Source organism: Lithobates pipiens, unplaced genomic scaffold (assembly GCF_037356315.1).
Source record: "Lithobates pipiens isolate NorthernLeopardFrog02 unplaced genomic scaffold, aLitPip1_a1.2 Scaffold_16, whole genome shotgun sequence".
NCBI classification, from domain to species: domain Eukaryota; kingdom Metazoa; phylum Chordata; class Amphibia; order Anura; family Ranidae; genus Lithobates; species Lithobates pipiens.
The window spans coordinates 423,863,356-423,886,689 of NW_027507748.1; the positions used below are offsets into that span (position 1 = coordinate 423,863,356).

At 45.1% G+C, this 23,334-nt stretch overlaps 1 protein-coding gene across 2 annotated transcripts in view; it reads left to right on the forward strand.

Moving 5' to 3' along the window:
* Positions 1 to 23,334, forward strand: part of CFAP47 (cilia and flagella associated protein 47) — a 681,345-nt gene that overhangs the window by 236,431 nt on the left and 421,580 nt on the right. For both annotated transcript variants that reach the window (XM_077482554.1, XM_077482555.1), the window contains exon 32: positions 1,529 to 1,610. In XM_077482554.1, coding sequence (XP_077338680.1) covers positions 1,529 to 1,610 — 82 coding nt within the window. The remainder of the gene's footprint in view (positions 1 to 1,528; positions 1,611 to 23,334) is intronic.

Here is a 23,334-nt window from a genome sequence, read left to right on the forward strand (position 1 = left end):
TCTCGTAATCAGTTCCGCAGATCAGTGCTGCCTATCAGTGTCAACTACCAGTGCCTACCAGTGCCCATCAGTGCCACCCATCAGTGATCATCAGTGCCACCTATCAATGCCCTTCAGTGCCACCCTTCAGTGCCGCCTCATCAGTGCTTATCAGTGCCACCTATTAGTCCCCATTAGTGCCGCCTTATCAATGCCTCTCAGTGCCCATCAGTGCAGCCTCATCAACACACATCAGTGAAGGAGCAAAATTACCTGTTTTCAAAATTTTATATCAATCTATGAAACAGCTTTTTTTTTAAAAAAAATTTAAAACCCAGCAGCAATTAAATACCATCAAAATAAAGCTCTATCTGTGTGAAGAAAATGCAAAAAATTTAATTTGGGTACACTGTAGCATGACCGCACAATCGGCATTTAAAGAGTGACAGCGCTGAAAGCTGAAAATTGGTCTGGTCAGGAAGGAGGTTTAAGTGCCCAGTAGGCAAGTGGTTAAAGACCTTGAAAGTACATAATAATATGTATCTGTCACAAATAAACACTCAGCTTTTAAGCCCTGCTGTGGGCTGACAACACATGGCACTTTTGCGGACTCAGTGTTGTCAGCCCTGCCCAATTGTCTCTTACTAAACTACTAAACCACTATCATTCTCAGATTTCTACAAAATAAAGGTTAATCATTCAGTAGTCAAATATATGAACTAGAAGGGTTCTTTCAAATAACACAGGAGGTACATACAGAAGAGCCTAGAATTTAGCATTTCTCAAACTGCTTCAAACTGCTTCCAATGGCATAATTTATTTATATATATATATATATATATATATATATATATATATATATATATATATATATATATATATATATATATATATATATATATATATATATATATATATATATAATTTATTCAAACAGATATATCAAAACATTTCCAATGGTATAATATTTATATCGTATGTAAATGAATTAAGATAAAACCAAAAAGCTTCCGATGGTATATTATTTAACATTTAATTAAATAGATAATACAAAGGCTTCCAATAGTATAATATTTGTAACATATACAATTTAATCTAACAGATATAACAAAACACTTCCAATTGTATAATATTTATAATATATAATTGCACCAAACAGGTATAGGAAAAGCTTCCAATGGAAAAATATTTGTAATATATAAAATCTCATCAAACTGGTGAATAATGCAAGCTGTATTACGGTCATATGTGCATGTTGCATGGATATGGCATTTTGAAAATGACTAGTTTTCATCTATGTCTGAATACAATCAGGAACAATCTGTTCAACTAAACTAACATGTTTATGAAGGGGGAGTGGGGAGAGTATGCAGACATCCTGGGTGCTGACACATCGCTTAGGAGATCTACAGTGATTATTTTCACCTGGGCAAGACTTGTCAGCATACACTAAATTTCAGTTACGTGCAAAGATATTTTTATATGAACAATTTTATTAAAAATACTGCAATATGTAAATTTTTAACATACGTTCTTGCATGTTATATAGAAACCAAGGGGCATCTCTTCCTCACATTAAACCAGAATACCTGTTTGAACCCCTGGACTATGAGCGATGGATCCAAGTACAGGTACAGCTCACCACACATGTTGCTAATATTGCTGTATAGATATTATAACATTGTAGCACTGACCCCCAAATGACCGGCTGATTTAATTGGGCTTACCGTTACCTTCTTGACCTCGTGTATGTCTAGGGGTTTCCCCAAGGTAGATGGCCCAAGAACTGCAGAGACTGACACCAGATCCGCTTAAGGGAATTTTATTTGCAAAAAGAGTAAACGAACACAGTCTCTTAGAGTAGGGTTACAGGGTTTAGGTATGAAATCCAGGTACTCTTGGAACTAAGTCAAATAGAAAAAAAGAGTCTCTCACATCAGGAAATCCAGCGAATAGCCATTCACAGCTGGATCCTGACCCATATCGGATAGTCCTTCTCTCACCAGGCCTAGTAGCCAACAGGGTGCTTAAATCAAACAAAGTCTCTGCCACAGACTTGGTATAGAACACTTGAATAAACTTAAAGATGTAGACAACTCAGAGAACCCTTGCAGCCGGTCCGTCAATACAATACAAGACTAGATTCACTTGGGGTCTTTCAACTTAGCCTCCAGGCTCCTGCTGAGAAGCCAACCTTTTCGTGGCCTTCTCCCGAAGAGTCCTCCCCTGGATGTTTCTACAGTTGCTGGGCCTCTCCACAAACCGAGACGCCACCGGACCGCCTTCGAATCCTTCTTTCAGTTACTTTACCTCGGGCCAGCCAGCCCCGAGACTTGGATCCACACCCCAGGCCATGAGAGCCCTGGGGGCTGGTCAGGAGGACCAGGACCAAACAGTCAGAAAGCACTTCTGGACCGGAACCCCGAAGCATGTGATGTCAGCACCTTAAGTGCCCCTCCCAGAATGCACAGAAAGAGTGGCACTCCCAGTGGCTGGTTCCGAGAGAGAACTGGCACTCAATGAACCCAACTGGACTGCGTTCTAGCAACTGCCAGAAATGACAGCACCACCTATGGTCAAGCAGAACATCATGCAATCCAGCCAGACTGGTACTGAGACTAAAATTTAGAGTAATTAAACCCAAAACCAAACTGCAGTTCCAAGAATATTAAATGCAAAAAAACACATAGCGTGTGCTCTTCAGGAGCCGACGCTACAACATCTATACAGATTTCTTTATCTGTAGGCATATATGATTTTCTAGTATGAAGAGTTCACACTTGAGGCCTAATTCACCAACCGCAAAATAAATAATAATTTTGAGTGACGACTTCAAATTTAAATACTCCGTGATATAAAAATATTGAAAATGTATTTATAATAAGAATATACTCTAATGTTACTGATTATGTGCCTTTCACTCCTAAAAGCCAATTCCCACCAGATCTTACTGGGTATTTAAAACCGGTTAGGGGAAGAAACTATTAAATACTGTTAGAAACTACTGTTCCAGAGACTCAGTTGATTTACATAATAGGATTTCAGTTAGCTCAGACTATTAAACAATGAATTTTACTCCGTAATAGACCATTTGGTGGCTGAAGCCTCAATCAGTAGGTACCGCGAGCATTGAATCACTCATTTTAAAACCTAACTCCAGCCAAAATGTATTTTTTTTTTCTTTTTCTTTTTTTAAGATAGGGGAGGAGAGTTTTAGATAGAGGGGGAGAGTTAGAATGTATCTGTTTTTTATTTCTGGCTGTTGCTATTGAGGAGATTTTACTTCATCCTTAGAAAACCAGGAAAAATGGATATAGGGATACTCACCTCTAAACACACTGTGAACAGTTTACACCATTCCCAACTCTATTAAATTTGTGTTTTTGTCTATGTCCCCATTATAAAGATTTCCCAATTCTTCCTGTGGTAGCAGAAAATAAGGGAAAGTTTCCCTACTAGCCAGGGGTGTCACTAGGTTTACAAAAGATCTGGGGCTAGAGCCCATAGCACCATAGTAAAGAAAGTCATACGCTTGGGCGGGAATACACATGCATATAATATGTGTGTGTGTGTGTATGGGTGTATATATATCCCCAGAGAGCCCCCCTTACATCAGGGTCCCCAGAGAGCCCCCCTTACATCAGGGTCCCCAGAGAGCCCCCCTTACATCAGGGTCCCCAGAGAACCCCCCTTACATCAGGGTCCCAAAGATCCTCCCCCTTCAATCACGGTCCCAGAGAGCCTCCCCTTTAAATCAGGGTCCCCAGAGAGCCTCCCTTTTCAATCAGGGTCCCCAGAGAGCCTCCCTTTTTCAATAAGGGTCCCCAGAGAGACTCCCCCTTAAATCAGGGTCCCCGGAGAGCCTCCCCCTTAAATCAGGGTCCCCAGAGAGCCTCCCCCTTACATCAGGGTCCCCAGAGAGCCTCCCCCTTACATCAGGGTCCCCAGAGAGCCTCCCCTCCCCTTGGGAACCCCTCATGAGACACTGCTATAGCCCCAAAAGCCACCCCCTAGCAATGCCACTTCTAATAGCTATTCATTTAAACAAAGAAGACCTAATAAAGGCTATATATAGATATAATATTGGAGCTGGCAATAGGCCAAAAGCTTGTGGTAAAATATATTATATTAGCAAACAAGGTAAGAATCTGTGAGTATAGTACTGCTAATGCTTTCAGCCAAAGAGACCTTAATCATAGCCACTTTAGGCTGAAGTATATATGTGTGTGTGTGTGTGTGTGTGTGTGTGTGTATATATACACATAATATATATATATATATATATATATATATATATATATATATATATATATATATATAATGTGTATATATGTGTGGCAGCGAAACAAGACCTTTAATGCCCTGTACACATGGTCAGACATTCCAACGACAAAATCCAGCGGATTTTTTTCAACAGATTTTGGCACAAACTTGTCTTGCATACACACGGGTGCACAAAGTTGTGAGAAAATCCAATTGTTCAGAACGCGGTGACCTAGAATGCGTACGACGGGACTATAAACAGGGCAATAGCCAATAGCTTTGGTCTTGTAATTTATTCTGAGCATGCATGGCACTTTGTCTGTCAGAATTGTCTATACACGGAAAATTTTAGATCCTGCTCTCAAACTTTGCGTCGGAAATTCCAATGGAAAAAGTCCAATGGAGCCCACTCATGATCGGATTTTCCGACAACAAGATCCGATCGCACATTTTCCGTCTGAAAGTCTGACCATGTGTACAGGGCATTAGTGTTACTTAACTGCATAAATCAGAAAATCAGAACTCTTTCCTAGCCACATAGAGCTGTGCAGTATGGCAGAGCTGTTCAGATGTGAGGGTGGAATGGACAAAATACAAATCCTTTAGCAGGTAAAACAGCTCCCATAGGTGTTTTTCATTTGTTTGTCTAACTGTTTTCCTGGAGTTCAGCTGTAAACTTTCATTTTTTTTTTTTAATGAAAATGTTATAGTAATGCCTAAATTTTAATAATAAGCACCTAAAATGGTTTTATTAGAGTCAGCATAAACGATCTTGCATCTTTGTTATTAAACTGACAATAGGCAGGTAAAAGTACACAATCTGCCTATTATCTGTATTGTGTGAATAAACCCTTTTTTGCTGTGGGAAATACAATTATTCTGTAGTCAACACATCCAATTTTCCTAATAGCATTGTGCGTAACTGTGCATAAAACAGGACTGATAATCATATTGCAAATTATTTGTAATAACTGAAGCAGAAATGGATTGATTGTTAAAACCAACCAGCCGTATATTTTTGTTTCAGTGATAAAAAAACAAAACTGATTTGTTATTGTTCGCAGCGCCTTTTTTGTTCTAATTATCTTTGTTTCAGATATAACAAATCAACACTGCTATCTTAAAGGAAGGATATCAAGAAAAAGCTTAAAAATGATTGAAAAATTAGAACAGATAAGAAATGGCTTAGGCCGCGTACACACGCGCGGACTGTTTGCCCAACCTTGTTCTTCAAACAGTTTCGGCAAACAGTCCGCTCAAAATTTGCATGAGCGGACTTGCCCACACACGAGCGGACTGTTTCAGCGAACTGTTTGCCAAACAGTTCGCTCAACTTTTGAAATGAACGGACTCGCCCACGTAAGGAGGCAAATCCGCCCATTTCGAGCGCGTGTACAGGTAGGCGGGGCCCGCGAAGGAGACGTCGCGGGCTCCGCCGCCTGGAATGGGCTTAAAGGGGAACCCCAACGCCGAAAAAAATCGGCGTGGGGGTTCCCCCAAAGTCCACACCAGACCCTTGTCCGAGCACGCTACCCGGCCGGCCAGGAAAGGGGGGCGAGCGAGCGCGCCCCCCCTCCTGAGCCGTACCAGGCCGCGTGCCCTCAACATGGGGGGTGCCTTGGGGAAGGGGGGGCCGCGCGGCCCCCCCACCCCAAAGCACCTTGTCCCCATGTTGATGAGGACAAGGGCCTCTTCCCGACAACCCTGGCCGTTGGTTGTCGGGGTCTGCGGGCGGGGGGCTTATCGGAATCCGGGAGCCCCCTTTAAGAAGGGGGCCCCCGGATACCGGCCCCCCACCCTATGTGAATGAGTATGGGGTACAATGTACCCCTACCCATTCACCTGTGAAATAAAGTACAAAAAAAAACACAACACAGGGAAAAAATATTTTATTGCACAGCTCCGGGGGTCTTCCGTCTTCGGGGGTCTTCTCGCCGGACTCCTCCGCTATCTGTGTGTAGCTCTTTTACTAGCGGAGGAGTCCGGCTTTCTTCCTCCCCGCCGCCGGCCTCTTCTCCCGACTTCGGGGGTCTTGTCCCCCTCTTCGGTTCTTCTGCCGGGCCACCGCGCCTTCTTGTAGCTCTTTTGCAGGCGGTGGCCCGGTCTTCTGTCGCCGCTGTCGTCGCCGCCGCCGCCGCCTTCCGTTCTTGTTCTTCTTCTTGTTCTTCTGCTTCTTCTCCTAGAGATGTTGACTCGACGAGCTCTCCGGCCGGAATGCCAGAGCCGCGCTGTGCGGTCACTTATATAGTGACAATGGGGCGGTGTCACATGGTATATGTCACATGGGTTGGTCACATGGTGACCCCGCCCCCTTACGATGTCATAGTCCCCATGTGACATCAACCCATGTGACCAACCCATGTGACATATACCATGTGACACCGCCCCATTGTCACTATATAAGTGACCGCACAGCGCGGCTCTGGCATTCCGGCCGGAGAGCTCGTCGAGTCAACATCTCCAGGAGAAGAAGAAGAAGAACAAGAAGAAGAACAAGAACGGAAGGCGGCGGCGGCGGCGGCGACAGCGGCGACAGAAGACCGGGCCACCGCCTGTAAAAGAGCTACAAGAAGGCGCGGTGGCCCGGCAGAAGAACCGAAGAGGGGGACAAGACCCCCGAAGTCGGGAGAAGAGGCCGGCGGCGGGGAGGAAGAAAGCCGGACTCCTCCGCTAGTAAAAGAGCTACACACAGATAGCGGAGGAGTCCGGCGAGAAGACCCCCGAAGACGGAAGACCCCCGGAGCTGTGCAATAAAATATTTTTTCCCTGTGTTGTGTTTTTTTTTGTACTTTATTTCACAGGTGAATGGGTAGGGGTACATTGTACCCCATACTCATTCACATAGGGTGGGGGGCCGGTATCCGGGGGCCCCCTTCTTAAAGGGGGCTCCCGGATTCCGATAAGCCCCCCGCCCGCAGACCCCGACAACCAACGGCCAGGGTTGTCGGGAAGAGGCCCTTGTCCTCATCAACATGGGGACAAGGTGCTTTGGGGTGGGGGGGCCGCGCGGCCCCCCCTTCCCCAAGGCACCCCCCCATGTTGAGGGCACGCGGCCTGGTACGGCTCAGGAGGTGGGGCGCGCTCGCTCGCCCCCTTTCCTGGCCGGCCGGGTAGCGTGCTCGGACAAGGGTCTGGTGTGGACTTTGGGGGAACCCCCACGCCGATTTTTTTCGGCGTTGGGTTTCCCCTTTAAGCCCATTCCAGGCGGCGGAGCCCGCGACGTCTCCTTCGCGGGCCCCGCCTACCTGTACACGCGCTCGAAATGGGCGGACTTTCCGAGCGGGAACAGTTTGCTCATTTCGAAAGTAGCCTACACACGGGCGGACTGTTCGCTCAAACACAGTTTCAGCGGACAGTTTTTCGGAATTTCCGAAAGACTTTGTCCGTCCAACTGTCCGCTGAAACTGTCCGCTGAAAGCCCACACACGGGCGGACTGTCCGCCCAAACACTGTTCAGCGGACAAGGTTGGGCGAACAGTCCGCCCGTGTGTACGCGGCCTTAGTTTACAGAGGGATTTTCTTACCTGTCCCTGCTAGTTGCTTACTAAAACCTTTCCTTATGACTTGAAGTGCTTAGAATCAAGCTAGCCTTCTTCAGAGTTTTCAATAGAAATAATACAATGCTACAATAAACAGCTTTCTAATGTTTGTAAAGGATTAGTTCACATTTTTTTCACTTTATTTTTTTTTAATTCCAGCTTCCCTATGTACCAATAGAGCATTTAAATATTTTTTTTTTGCAAAAATATCAATGACTTCCAATAAATCTACAGACACTTTTACTTGTCCTCATCCATGTTTCCAGATGTATCCATTAGTAAGTCTTGCTTCCCGATCAGACTGTAGGTCATGACACAGGAAGGAGTTGACCAGCTGACCTCATTGGTGCAGCTTGGTGCATTTATTGCTGCGCTATTTGATGCAGTGCATTTCTGAAATGCAAGGAAACTCACAGATGTGAATGGAGCCTCACTTCATTGTTCTTGTGTTAACACACCAATTTCACTTTCAGGCCACATTCACATCTAGGATAGTGGGAGCACACATTTTGTGGCTCATTGTTTCCTGTGACATGCATATGGCAGCCTGTTGATTTCACCATGTATCCAATCAGGCAGACCTTTACACTACATTGTTGATGGTAGATCTAAAGGAGAGTGTACAATTGGATTGTATAGTGTATGGTGAACTCTACAGAACCCAGGAGACCCTTCTCCTGTTTTCAATGCTACAACTCTATCCACATATGCTGTTATCTCATCTCTCATCTCCTGCACACTTCAAAATTTCAAATGAAAGAGCTATGCAAGATTAAACCTAAAGGGTAACTCCACTTTCGTTGGGAAAAAAATAGCAAATAAATAAAAAAATAATATAGTGCATATAATTGCGACACTAATCATATTGTAGTTGAATGTTATTAAAAATTACCTTTCCTTTTCAATCTGCAGTCAATGTAATTTTCTGTGAATACATTGTAGTAAGGCTACCTGGGGTGTTCTGTACAAAGACTGTGTACTGACCACTCCCCAGAAACATAATTTCCTGCTTGTGTGATTGGCTCACCGTTTTTCCTAGAAGTCTGCCTAAGATACAAGTCAGATTTCAAGCATCCCCTGCAACAAAAATGTCATTCTTTGAGAGATACTATCAATAGGAACACGCCTAATGGGATGCAGGCCCAGCAGCTTTCTTCATTAGTGCCCTTCAGCTCCACACCTGACAGTTAATTATGAAACCTTTATACACCTTATATTACTAGTTGCGCTTTTGCGATCCGGTGGTTGGAGATCCCTGCTTTAACTAATTAAAAGCAGTATGGTTTTAGAACAAGTACTTGATCTACCAAGTTTGGTATCAAACTAATATGATTACATGTGACCCAAAAAGACCATATTTAGGTGCCGCTTAGGTAGAGAGGTAAAGTCCAACTAGACCGCCATAAATGCAGTCAGGGACAAGGAGCTCGTCCTAGCTCCAAGCTGCAGCAATGTCAAAGGAAAAGTTACATAAGCTGCACATCATGAAGCAGACCCATGTGAGATGAATGGCAGGCTTAAAGAGGAAGTAAACCCTGATGAGTTTACTTCCTCTTTCATTCCCTGAAAAGGCAAAGCATAATGGACTACTATGCATCGCATACAGGGGCGTAACTAGAAATCACAGGGCCCTATAGCAAAATGTTGTATGGCCCCCCCCCCCCACCAAAAAGAAATGAACTAATGCCATTAAACAACAGACTACCACACCCATGTGGCACAGTGCCCAGGCAACAGCTTATATTAATTTTGAACAACAAAGTATGCAGTATACTGTATGCAGCCCCTGAAGGGAACACATTGCAGACCTCCAGGCCTTTTAACCAATTTCTGTTCTGTTATATAAAATGAAATAGTTCAACTCACCATAATGCTGAATCAGTGGGATCCCTGAGCGTGTCACTTGCCATCATCGCCTGACACCAGATGCAGATTGTAACTTGTCAAACGTTGCGGAATGTCACCTACCACATGTTGCGGATTGTCCACTTGCCACATCCCAGATTGTCACTTGCCAAGTCACCTGCCACACATTATGGATTGTCACTTGCCACGTCCTGGATTGTCACTTGCCACACATTATGGATTGTCACTTGCCACGTCCTGGATTATCACTTGGCACACATTAAGGATTGTCACTTGTCACAACACCTGCTACACATTGCAGATTGTTCACTTGCCACGCCGCCTGCCACCAGATGCAGATTGTCACTTGTCACACATTGCAGAATGTCACCTGCCACATGTTGCGGATTTTCCACTTGCCACGTCCCGGATTGTCACTTGCCACGTTACCTGCCACACATTACGGATTGTCACCTGCCACACATTACGGAATGTCACTTGCCACATCACGGATTTTCATTTGCCACGTCCCCTGCCACATGTTACGGATTGTCACTTGCCACATCCAGGTTGTCACTTGCCACGTCACCTGCCACACATTACGGATTGTCACTTGTCACGTCCTAGATTGCCACACATTACAGATTGTCACTTGCCACATCCTAGATTGTCACTGGCCACACATTATGGATTGTCACTTGCACGTCCCGGGTTGTCACTTGCCACGTCACCTGCCACACATTACGGATTTTCACTTGCCACGTCACCTGTCACATGTTACGGATTGTCACTTGCCACATCCAGGTTGTCACTTGCCATGTCACCTGCCACACGTTACGGATTGTCACTTGCCACGTCCCTGGTTGTCACTTGCCACGTTGCCTGCCACACATTATGGATTGTCATTTGCCACGTCACCTGCCACACGTTACGGATTGTCACTTGCCACGTCCCGGGTTGTCACTTGCCACGTCGCCTGCCACACATTATGGATTGTCACTTGCTCTGCCACTTTCCTGCTGTGTCACAGAGTCAGGCAGCAGATTATCAGTCAGGCAGCAGAGAGATAATGTCATCTCTCTGCTTCCTGGCTGCCTGCACAGTGAGGGGGAAACTGCACTGCAGGGATGAGAGGGCGGCGAGAGATCATGTCATCTCTATGCTCCCCAGCCCGTCAGCTCCCTGATTGGCCAGCCCACTCACGCCCACTCTCTCACCAGCGGACTGGCCACTCTCATCCGCCTCCCACTATCACCTGCGGAGCCGCTGACCGCCCGCGGACTACCCGCGGACCGCCCGCTCTCACCCGCGGAGCCGCCCGAGGACCACCCGTGGAGCCGCGGACTGCCCGCTCTCACCCGCGGAGCCGCCCGTGGACCACCCGCGGACTACCCGCGGACCACCGCTCTCACCCACGGACCCGCCCGCTATCTCCCGCTGAGCCACGGCGCCTATCCTCACCAGGCCCACTTGACTGCAGGCCCCATAGCGCCCACATGTGTTGCTATGGCGGTAGTTACACCACTGATCGCATAGTAGTCCATTATGTGTCACTTACCTGACACAGGAGCCAGCAATGTCACCGCTGTCCCCTGTAGTCCGGCGCATCCATCTTCTCGGTGGGGTCTCGCTGCTCCGCCGCTGTCATTTGGTGAAGCCTCGATTACGTCACTCCCGCGCATGCGCACGGGAGCCGACAAACGCGGCATCTTCGTTGTTGACAATGCCGCGCTCAGTGCACCTGCGCGCCGCTGTCTACGGCGCATGCGCCGTAGACAGCAGTACCTGTCTTTCGGCAAATATCTCCTAAACCGTGTAGGTTTAGGAGATATTTCTCGGACCTACAGGTAAGCCTTAATCTAGGCTTACCTGTAGGTCAAAGTGAGTTGTAAGGGTTGTAAGGGTAAGCCCTACCCCTCATGACATATCCTATGTTGACTTTACTAAAATTCTCTAGCAGAGACAAATTTCTGCAATCAATTTTGGAGTATTTTTTCCTTTTAAAACCCCTGAAAAGCAGCTGCAGGTGGTGTTGCATAGAGATTAATGTGACTCAAACCTAAGCCATCATTTTTACAAATAGAGGATGGGAATTAACCACTTAAGGACCGCCACATGTCAATGTATGTCGGCACAATGGCACCGACAAGCACAAGCATACATGTACGTGCTTGTCTTCCAGCGGGTGAGGGGTCCGATCGAACCCCCTACCGCTGGCTGCGGTGGTCCGTTTCGCTCCAGGAGCGATCCGGGATGAGGGGATGGCCGTTGGTTTCTGGCCATCCCCTCTCGATCGCTCCTGGCGAATGAGAAGCTTCCCCCGCCTGTGTAGTGTAAACACAGGCAAGGAGGAAGAGATGTCATTCTCCTCGGGTCTTTTTGACCGGACTGCGAGGAGAACACATAGTAAGTGCACCAAACACTACACTGAGGCCGCGTACACACGGGCGGACTGTTCGCTCAACTTTGTCCGCTGAACAGTATTTCAGCGGACAGTCCGCTCGTGTGTGGGGCTTCAGCGGACAGTTTCAGCGGACAGTTTGACGAACAAAGTTTTTCGGAAATTCCGAAAAACTGTCCGCTGAAACTTGGTTTGAGCGGACAGTCCGCCCGTGTGTAGGCCACTTTCGAAATGAGCAAACTGTTCCCGCTCGGAGGAAAGTCTGCTCATTTCGAGCGCGTCTCCAGGTAGGTGGGGCCCGCGAAGGAGACGTCGCGGGCCCCGCCGCCTGGAATGGACTTAAAGGGGAACCCCAACGCCGAAAAAAATCGGCGTGGGGGTCCCCCCAAAGTCCACAACAGACCCTTGTCCGAGCACGCTACCCGGCCGGCCAGGAAAGGGGGGCGAGCGAGCGCGCCCCCCCTCCCGAGCCGTACCAGGCCGCGTGCCCTCAACATGGGGGGTGCCTTGGGGAAGGGGGGGCCGCGCGGCCCCCCCACCCCAAAGCACCTTGTCCCCATGTTGATGAGGACAAGGGCCTCTTCCCGACAACCCTGGCCGTTGGTTGTCGGGGTCTGCGGGCGGGGGGCTTATCGGAATCCGGGAGCCCCCTTTAATAAGGGGGCCCCCGGATACCAGCCCCCCACCCTATGTGAATGAGTATGGGGTACAATGTACCCCTACCCATTCACCTGTAAAATAAAAGTACCCAAAAAAAAAACACAACACACGAGATAAAATATTTTATTGCACAGCTCCGGGGGTCTTCCGTCTTCGGGGGTCTTCTCGCCGGACTCCTCCGCTATCTTCTTGTAGCTCTTTTGCTAGCGGAGGAGTCCGGCTTTCTTCCTCCCCGCCGCCGGCCTCTTCTCCCGACTTCGGGGGTCTTGTCCCCCTCTTCGGTTCTTCTGCCGGGCCACCGCGCCTTCTTATAGCTCTTTTACAGGCGGTGGCCCGGTCTTCTGTCGCCGCTGTCGCCTTCCGTTCTTCTTCTTGTTCTTCTTCTTCTTCTCCAGGAGATGTTGACACGTCGCTCTCTCCGGCCGGAATGCCAGAGCCGCGCTGCGCGGCCACTTATATAGTGACAATGGGGCGGTGTCACATGGTATATGTCACATGGGTTGGTCACATGGGTTGATGTCACATGGGGACTATGACATCGTAAGGGGGCGGGGTCACCATGTGACCAACCCATGTGACATATACCATGTGACACCGCCCCATTGTCACTATATAAGTGGCCGCACAGCGCGGCTCTGGCATTCCGGCCGGAGAGAGCGACGTGTCAACATCTCCTGGAGAAGAAGAAGAACGGAAGGCGACCGGAAGGCGGCAGCGGCGACAGAAGACCGGGCCACCGCCTGTAAAAGAGCTATAAGAAGGCGCGGTGGCCCGGCAGAAGAACCGAAGAGGGGGACAAGACCCCCGAAGTCGGGAGAAGAGGCCGGCGGCGGGGAGGAAGAAAGCCGGACTCCTCCGCTAGCAAAAGAGCTACAAGAAGATAGCGGAGGAGTCCGGCGAGAAGACCCCCGAAGACGGAAGACCCCCGGAGCTGTGCAATAAAATATTTTATCTCGTGTGTTGTGTTTTTTTTTTTGGGTACTTTTATTTTACAGGTGAATGGGTAGGGGTACATTGTACCCCATACTCATTCACATAGGGTGGGGGGCCGGTATCCGGGGGCCCCCTTATTATAGGGGGCTCCCGGATTCCGATAAGCCCCCCGCCCGCAGACCCCGACAACCAACGGCCAGGGTTGTCGGGAAGAGGCCCTTGTCCTCATCAACATGGGGACAAGGTGCTTTGGGGTGGGGGGGCCGCGTGGCCCCCCCTTCCCCAAGGCACCCCCCATGTTGAGGGCACGCGGCCTGGTACGGCTCGGGAGGGGGGCGCGCTCGCTCGCCCCCCCTTTCCTGGCAGGCCAGGTAGCGTGCTCGGACAAGGGTCTGTTGTGGACTTTGGGGGGACCCCCACGCCGATTTTTTTCGGCGTTGGGGTTCCCCTTTAAGTACATTCCAGGCGGCGGAGCCCGCGACGTCTCCGTCGTGGGCCCCGCCTACCTGCACACGCGCTCGAAATGAGCGGACTGTTGCCTCGTGTGTGGGCGAGTCCGTTCATTTCAAAAGTTGCGCGGACTTAGTACGACGAACAAAGTTTGCCGTATTTGTCCGCTCAAAAAGTGCCGTGTGTGGGCGTGTTCGTTCATTCAAAAGTTTGAGCGGACTGTTTGACGAACTTAGTTTCGGCAGACAGTCCCCGTGTGTGTATGCGGCCTGACATTTAGGTACACATAGGCACACAAATTACCCCCCGATCGCTAGGTACCCCCATATACTACCCAATAAAGGTTTTAACCCACTGATTGCCCCTAGAGTTAACCCTTTCACCAGCGATCACCGTAGAAGTGTCACTGGTGACGCTGGATAGCCAGTTAGTTATTTAGGTTCCCCGTCAGGTTTTTATATAGCGTCCGGGACCCCCATATACTACCTAATAAAGGTTTTAACCCCCTGATTGCCCCTCATTAACCCTTTCACCAGTGATCACCGTATAAGTGTTACGGGTGACTCTGGTTAGTTAGTTTGCTTTTTATAGCATCAGGGCACCCACCATTTATTACCCAATAAAGGTTTAACCCCCTGATCACCCGGCGGGTGATATCAATTAGGTTTTAGGGTCAGGATCTGCGTTGCCCCAGGCAGCGCTAGGTTAGTGTGAGTACCGCTAACACCCACGCGCAAAGCATACACCTCCCGTAGTAATCTGATAATATCTGATCAGATCAGATCTATACTAGCGTCCCCAGCAGTTTAGGGTTCCAAAAAAACGCATTGTTAGCGGGATCAGCCCAGATACCTGCTAGCACCTGCGTTTTGCCTCTCCGCCCAGCCAACCCAAGTGCAGTATCGATCAATCACTGTCCCTTACAAAACACTAAACGCATAACTGCAGTGTTCGCAGAGTCAGGCCTGATCCCTGCAATCGCTAACAGTTTTTATTGGTAGCATTTTATATTTAAATCCTGAAGGCAGTGCTTGGTTTTCGGGGTCCTGTACGTGGCTAGGCTCCCAAAAAGTCCCCCACATGTGGTATCCCCGTACTCGGGAGAAGCAGCAGAATTTATTTTGGGGTGTAATTTCACTTATGCCCATAGCATGTGTGAGCAATATATCATTTAGTGACAACTTTGTGCAAAATTTTTTTTTTTAATATTCCTGCAAGTTGTGGCAAAATATAAAATATTTCATGGACTCAACATGCCTCTCAGTAAATAGCTTGGGGTGTCTACTTTTCATTTGGGGGGGTTTTGTGCTATTTTGGCATTTTATGGCCTTCGAAACTGTGATAGGTAGTGAGGAGTGAAATCAAAAATTTGCACCCTTAGAAATCCTGAAGGCAGTGATTGGTTTTCGGGGTGCCGTACGCGGATAGACTCCCAAAAAGTCCCACATATGTGGTATCCCCGTACTCAGGAGAAGCAGCAGAATATATTTTGGGGTGCAATTTCACATATAACTATGGCATGTGTGAGCAATATATCATTTAGTGACAACTTTTTGTAAACTTTTTTTTTGTGTCATTATTCAATCACTTGGGACAAAAAAAATATTCAATGGGCTCAGCATGCCCCTCAGCAATTTCCTTGGGGTGTCTGCTTTCCAAAATGGGGTCATTTGGGGGGGTTTGTACTGCCCGGCCATTTTAGCACCTCAAGAAATGAGATAGGCAGTCATAAATTAAAAGCTATGTAAATTCCAGAAAATGTACTCTAGTTTGTAGACGCTATAACTTTTGCGCAAACCAATAAATATACGCTTATTGACATTTTTTTTACTAAAGACATGTGGCTGAATGCATTTTGGCCTAAATGTATGACTAAAATTTAGTTTATTCGATTTTTCTTATAACAAAAAGTAGAAAATATATATATTTTTTTTAAATTTCAGTCTTTTTTCCTTTTATATCGTAAAAAGTAAATATCGCAGAGGCAATCAAATACCATCAAAAGAAAGCTCTATTTGTGGGAAGAAAAGGACACAAACTTCGTTTCGGTACAACATTGCATGACCGCGCAATTACCAGTTAAAGTAGTGCAGTGTGAAATTGTAAAAAGACCTCTGGTCCTTAGGCTGACAATTGGTCCGGGGCTTAAGTGGTTAACTCCCAAATCAAATTATAAAGCAAAGTATTAAAACAAAGTTCCACAATACTTATCATTCCTTCCTTTAGTTTCAGGTCACTTGAATGCTTTGATCTATTTGGAGCCAAACCGCCCGGGTGGTGAGTGGCACAAACCTGCTCTGCAGAGAAAGGCATATAGGAGGAGCTGCTGTCAATCACTCTTATGCCACGTACACACGATCGGAAATTCGGCCAGAAAAAGACCAATGCTTTTGGTCTTAAAATTTGACAGTGAATGCTCCATCAGACTTTTGCTTGCCGAATTCCAGCCAGCAAAAGATTGAGAGCAGGTTCTCAATTTTTTGGTCGTAAAAAGTTCCAATCGTAAATTCCGATCGTCTGTAGCAATTCCGATGTGCAAAATTCCTACACATGCTCGGAAACTTAATTTTCTGGGCTCGTCGTAGTGTTGTACGTCACTGCATTCTTGACGGTCGAAAGTTCAGCGAACTTTTGTGCGACCGCGTGTATGCAAGCCAAGCTTGAGCGGAATTCCGTCCGAAAAACCATCCAAGATTTTTCTGCCAGAAATTCCACTCATTTGTACGTGGCATTACTTGCCCTGTCGGGCTCCCAGCTACCTATGCCACCTGCAGCACCACTTAATGGGGTGGGTAAGAATGTTTGACAGCAGCTCCTCCTATCATAGCCATTAATGGCAGGGGAGGCTGCTACCACCCAGTGCCTAGACTGTCCTGATCTGAATAGGTATCATGTTTGTGCTAAAGACTGCGCTTGACTGACTGGATCAGTCACTGGTTGTGGGTGGGTGATTGTGTGGCTGATTAAGGAGGTTTCCCTCCAGTAGGTCGTGCCCAATGGTGGATACTGGCAGTGAACCCTCTTAGGGCTTGGGCTGCTGCCTTTCTAGTACAGCCTTAAGGTCATTTTCACATGTAGACTTGGAATAATAGGAAAGAAGGCGTGCCTGATGTCCAAAAGAATGCAAGTTCTATGTTAAATTAAGAGGCATATATTGAGTATAATGACAGGCATATCAAGCCAATGCGTTTCAGGAGAAAAAGACTCTCTTCTTCAGGGCTGGTGCTGCACGCAATTAAAATAAGAATGATTCCCATACCGGTTATAAACCACATTTGCAAAGTTTAAAGTGACAGCTGAGGTCACAGGGTCAGCAAACCTGATCTGAATAGAGCGAAGGCAGAGTAAGCCATATGCATAGCTTTTGGAGCATGTGCACATGAAGTGGCAACACCACAGAGCGTAGATGATCCTGCAGATTGTTGCCACCACAGCAAAAATAAGTCACTCTCAGGATCCACAGGTACTTTTATCCAAAATGTATCCAAAATGTGTTTATTAAAAAAGCACAGAATGATATAGAAATGCATTACAAAGACTAGAGTGGCTTTTTTTATAGGTTTAATGATAAGGGAAGATGATCATACATATGCTGATCTGTGTCCTAAAACTATCTTCCATTCAAACATCATCCTGAATTTTGTAATTTAAAAGGGTCTTTTTGGGTTAATCCATATTTTTTCTATTAATTTCTGCTTCATCAGAAGGGATGCATAGAAAATCTGACAAAATATTCCAGCCTGTCAACTCATAATTGATCCAGTGGATATCAGTAAGGGTGCCACATCACTGGAGATAGAATCCAGAATAGTTAATTATTAGATCAACAAGATAAGAAATCCAATGTGTTTTGGGGATACCCAAAATCCCCCTTCCTCAGGGCTTGTATGTTACCTCCTTCAGGAATGACTGTCTTTGGAAAAGTTTAAAAGCATTTGCAGATTTCACATCCAACATTTTGTAGATTTCACAACCAATATTAGCACCAGCGCCACTGAATTTCCATCAGTACCCCCTCTTTTCATTTTGGGTTCATTGTTTTACAGAAGCGGCCTCACCAAAGCAATTCAGCTCAGTTTAGATCTCTGTGCCTCTTACATATGCACTCCAAAACATTAATATCAGCCCCCCGATATGATAATGTGTATATTATAAACTGTACAATAGAGGAAGACTGGCTAATCTACAAAAGGGACTTCATTGTAAGGCTTATTATTGAAAATTGTCCAAAAAATAAATTCTAGAATAGAGACAAACTGGGCTTGTGATATCCTATGCCATGCTGAAAGTCTCTGCATGAGCTTTTCTAAAAATGAAAATATGTGACAATGACTATAGCATATGAACTAAATCCTATAAAAATAGTTTTGTTTGTACTAGTAAATGACACCTAAAATTGACCACCAGGGTTTGAACATGAGATGAATAGATGTAGTAGATGGTCATTAATGTATGCCTCTAAAATATCAAGTAATTTCAGATTTCTAAAAATGCTCTTACAAAGACAGCTTGCTGATAACTGCTTTTTGTCAGTGGCAAACATGAAAATTGCTTGTGCTTATGGAAAGAGTGCTTGCTTTCTTGTTCTTTTTGCCAGCTGTTTAGCTTTGAATTACTGCAGGTAGAGACACAAGAACTTAAGGGTTTGTTCCTTGGAAGTGAAATGTACTTTGTGATAAAATGTGGCTATTACACTTAATTTCAGTGGATCAGGCTGTAGTATTTTTCTGAGACAAGAGTATCACAAAAAACATTGACAGAGGCAATGCATATGGTAGCACTGTTTTTTTTTCTTTTCTGTATTTAGGGATTGTACTTTTTATTGGATTATATTTCCTGCACTACAATATACTCATTTTATTCTTATTAAGTATTAAAACTGCACATATAAGAGGAGATATTGCCATTGTCAAGTTACATACAGTATACTAATATCCAGTAGTAAATTAGTTATCTGTAAATATGAAAAAAATATGGTATGCTTTTTTTTTTTAGCTTGTTGTTCCTGTTAAATTTAAAATGTGATGCATTCATATCGGTAAATGCCTCAAAAATAGTATTATTTGATGCTGTTCTATCATTTATAACAGAAATGCAATATTTCACATTGTAGAACACAAATTAATTCTAGAAGTTTTTTATTAAAGATGTTTTACAGTAAAAAGCTGAAACTATATTTAACATCCTATTTTATGAAACATAGGATCTATAAAATATTGAAAGCTATTGCCTAAGTTCCAGTTTTATAAGGACTTACAAACAACTAGATCATGTTTGTTACTGTAAACATAATGAATGTTTGTGGGATAATTTAAGTAAAACTATAGACAAATTTTTTTTTTTTCTTCTCTGACTTTTCATTTTGGAGGGAGTTTTTTTTTTTTCCATCTGTGTCCCATTGGGGAGATTTACCTTTACTTTCTGTTCCATAGCCAAAAACAAGGGGCTACCTTGGGGCCCCCCAGGTCACCAGAACTAGCGTCCCCATTGGAAGATGTCCCCTCTTTTAGCCTTCTGGGGACAACTCAAAATGTTGAGATTTTTTTTTTTTACTTTTAATGATAATGGTAAGCATGACAGCTCCCTAACGGGAGCACAGACAGCAATAAAAACCCAAAGGGAATTCATTTCTCCCTACTCTAAAATGAAAACAACATTTTTTTGCCTTTAGTTATACTTCAGGAAGGAAACTTGGGATTAAGCTCAATGATAAGGTGTTAGTCATTGTGATTAAACCTTCATTTTTTTTTAGTTTAACACACTGAGCAAAATAAAATAAACATTTCCTAGTGAACAATTTATTACAATTCTTACCCCAGCACTTGCAGTTTACAACTGTCAATGCTGCTGGCTCCTGCTTGCTCACTGCTGTTTCCCTGAACTTCCAGTGTTCACAGCAAAGAGGTAACAATGGACAGTGCAATCCCAAGCCAATTGGAAGAATGAAAGAGGGATAAGGGAGGATCATGGGAGTTTTTTGCCATCCTAGGTTATGGGGCTTTGTGTTCCTGTTGATGAACACAGTGTAGGGAGACACACATCTTGTTCCTGCATGCAAGGGTGGCTCTATAGGATTCTGCAAGAGAAAGAAGCCACCCTGAAACAGGAAACCTTGTGCAGCAGACTTGGTAACTGCCCAGACTGGAACATAGGCAAGGATTAAAAGACAAAGAAGCTTCATATTCAGTAAGTGATAAAACCAGCTGCTGAAAAAGGGAGAGTTTGATATCACAAAGTCTTTCAGCAGTATAAATAATCAGCTTCATCCATCAAATTAGCAAACTTTTATCAATTAAAGTAAAACTGATCCCATAAAGTTAACATTTACTATGTTATAGGAAATGTTTAGAAGTGTAAATTGTATGTTAGCAGTACTCTGAAAAATTTACCCTTTGTCTGCAAATTCTCCTGAAAAATAGCATTGCATTTCCTGATATGTAAGTGTGTCTATGCATTTCTTTCTGTACAGCCTTATAGCTGTACATCTGCATTGGGAGATCTAAGGAGACCTAATGCTGTTAGTCCTATGAGTTTAAGATTTGGTGATTTTACTCTGGGTTGCTCATTGTTCTCCTTGCCTAGAGGCTCTGAAATGAGAAACTTATGCCGTGTACACACGACTGGACTTTTCGACAGCAAAGGTCCGACGGAACGAATCCGCTGGACAATTTGATTGGGTGTGAGCTTCATCGGACCTTTGCTGTCTAAAAATCAGATGAACTTTAGATTTAGAACATGTTTCAAATCTTTCAGACGGACTCGAGTCCGGTCGAAAAATTCATTCGTCTGTATGCTAGTCCGATGGACAAAAACCAACGCTAGGGCAGCTATTAGTTACTATCTATGAACTTCCTTATTCTAGTCCAAATGTTCAAATCTGTCTGACTTTGGTGGGATTGTGTGTGTCCAAGTGCATTCATTCGGAAAGTCCACTGGAACTCCGCTGAAAAGTCAGTCGGGAAGACCGTCGGACCTAGTCTACCGGAAAGTCCGGTTGTGTGTACGTGGCATTAGCCCTCTCTCTACCAAGATAGAACAATACTTATTCTTTGCCATCTTCCTGCCCTTTTTGGGAACTGCTTACAGAGTTCAGTTCCTCTTTAAAAACATGAACCTAGAACGACCTTTGCTTGTGGGATAAAAGACTACATTATGTACAATATTTTACATTTGTCTAAATGAAGAAAAAATAAAATAAGAAAGAGATGATATGTACAGTAGAAAACCAATATACAGTACATTCCCTTTAACAGCAGCTTTAAGAAAAAGTATCTTATATTGTGCTCAGTCTTCTTCAAATCTCCTTATTCCTTTGACTTGCTGCTGCGATCTGACTTCCTGTTAGAGGGTGGCTAAACTCATTCTCCATAGTCCCACTGTATGAAACATAGTCACCCTCTCTTGTTTGCTCCTGACATGAACTAGGGACGAAGGACTAACGTGCACTGCTCACTCCAAATAAACAAAAGTGATGGGGAAAAGTAGAGGTTCGAAAGCTCATGAATGATATTACAAGGAGGCAGAAAACACAGTCAGGGCTCGTTTATACTTGGTCTTCTCTCTGAAGAGTGACCTGCTTTTGAGACGCTCTTCGAAGGGTATTTGACAGGCCATGAGGTGGCATTGTATTGTGCCGAGTGTGATGGGGGTATAGTTTACAAGTATAAACAAGTCCTAATAAACAGTTTAATGAAAAATAGATAACTAGGCCATTAAATGGGTTGTAAGCCGCTGGACGTTTTTTTTTCTTACCTGCACGGTAAAGGCATAATTTGCTAGTATGCATCACAGATCAGAGTGGGGGTGGGACTTTGTGATGGCAATACCCCCCACAAGAACTCCCTGATTTTGGCTCCTAAAGGGGGGGGGGGGCTACAGCCAGCCTTTAGAGCTCCATTTTGGACAGAAAGGAGCCACCAGTCAGAACTGGACCCCACACTTGGTCCCCGGGGAGGATAGTTGATCTTTAAGGCAACACATGTTAATGTACAAAATAATGCATGTTAACACACATGAATTAAATGCACTGCAACTAGACAAATGTATCCTAACATTATACATGTGAAAGATTCCTAAAAAGTGATGTTATTTATAGAGGAATTAAACCCACCTATTTAACTGTACATTCGAGGAATGCATCCAATGATAAAGTTTGAAATGTACGCAACTCAAAATGATTGCCCTGACAATATTAAATTATACAGTGTGTATATATATATATATATACACACACACAACAGCACTGTACATTTGCACATATATATATATATATATATATATATATATATATATATATATATATATATATATATATATATCTCTCTGTTGTGCTGATTGCTGTACATCTTTTGCATCAAAAGCCCCATACACACTATCAGTGTTTTGTCTTCAGATTTACCAAAACCATGTAGTGCATGGGCCTGTCTGATTGCATACAAATTGAAACTCCTAATGTTTGACCTCTGGAATCATTAAAGTGTATCTATAACCAAAAATGTATTTATAAAATTTTGGATAGAACAAGGATTAGAACCCAGTACATTTTTTCATTGCTCTCCCATTAGGGAGATTCTGCTCTCCATTTATCCTTGACTATTGTCACTAAGACAGAAAGTAATGGGAAATTCAAAATTGTGCAGTTGTCACCTGACTAAGGGGTTAGAGGAGAAGTACAGCCAAAGCTTGTTTTTTCTGTGCTTCTCCTATGGATCCCAGAAGTGCAGTTTGTTGTGCACTCCTGCGAACCATTTTCTGCAGACAAAGGGCTGAAGTCCGCTGTCAGCTAACATCACAGAGCTGGTCCATATGGTCAGGATCCACCCAGATGCCTTCACCGGCACTTGGGTCAGCCTCTCAGAGATCTGCTGAGACCCTGAGCCAGCCGCCCCGCACCCTCCACAGCCCAGATCTCCAGTGAGCGTGGTGGGGCAGAACAGAGAGCCGGTGATTGATAGTCAGTGGTGTTTGATTGCTCGGTTCTTCGTCTTAGAGGCAGCGGGGGACAGACGCAGCATCGGAATGAGTTTGCTGCCATAACCCCAGTATACTCTTCTTCAGTGTGCGGTATGCTTTCAGATAAAAGTGGTCTCTGTGGCGGATTCGCCGTGACATCACTTATCAGTAGTGGGAGAGGGCCCCCCTCTTGCAGTGCTCTGTAGCCACCGGTAGCGGCCGAGGCGATTGGGTCCTTTCCCCTGCTTGGCTGGCTGCCGAGTGGGGGGAAGATGGCCCTCACTTGGCTCCATAGCATTGACTGGTGGAAGT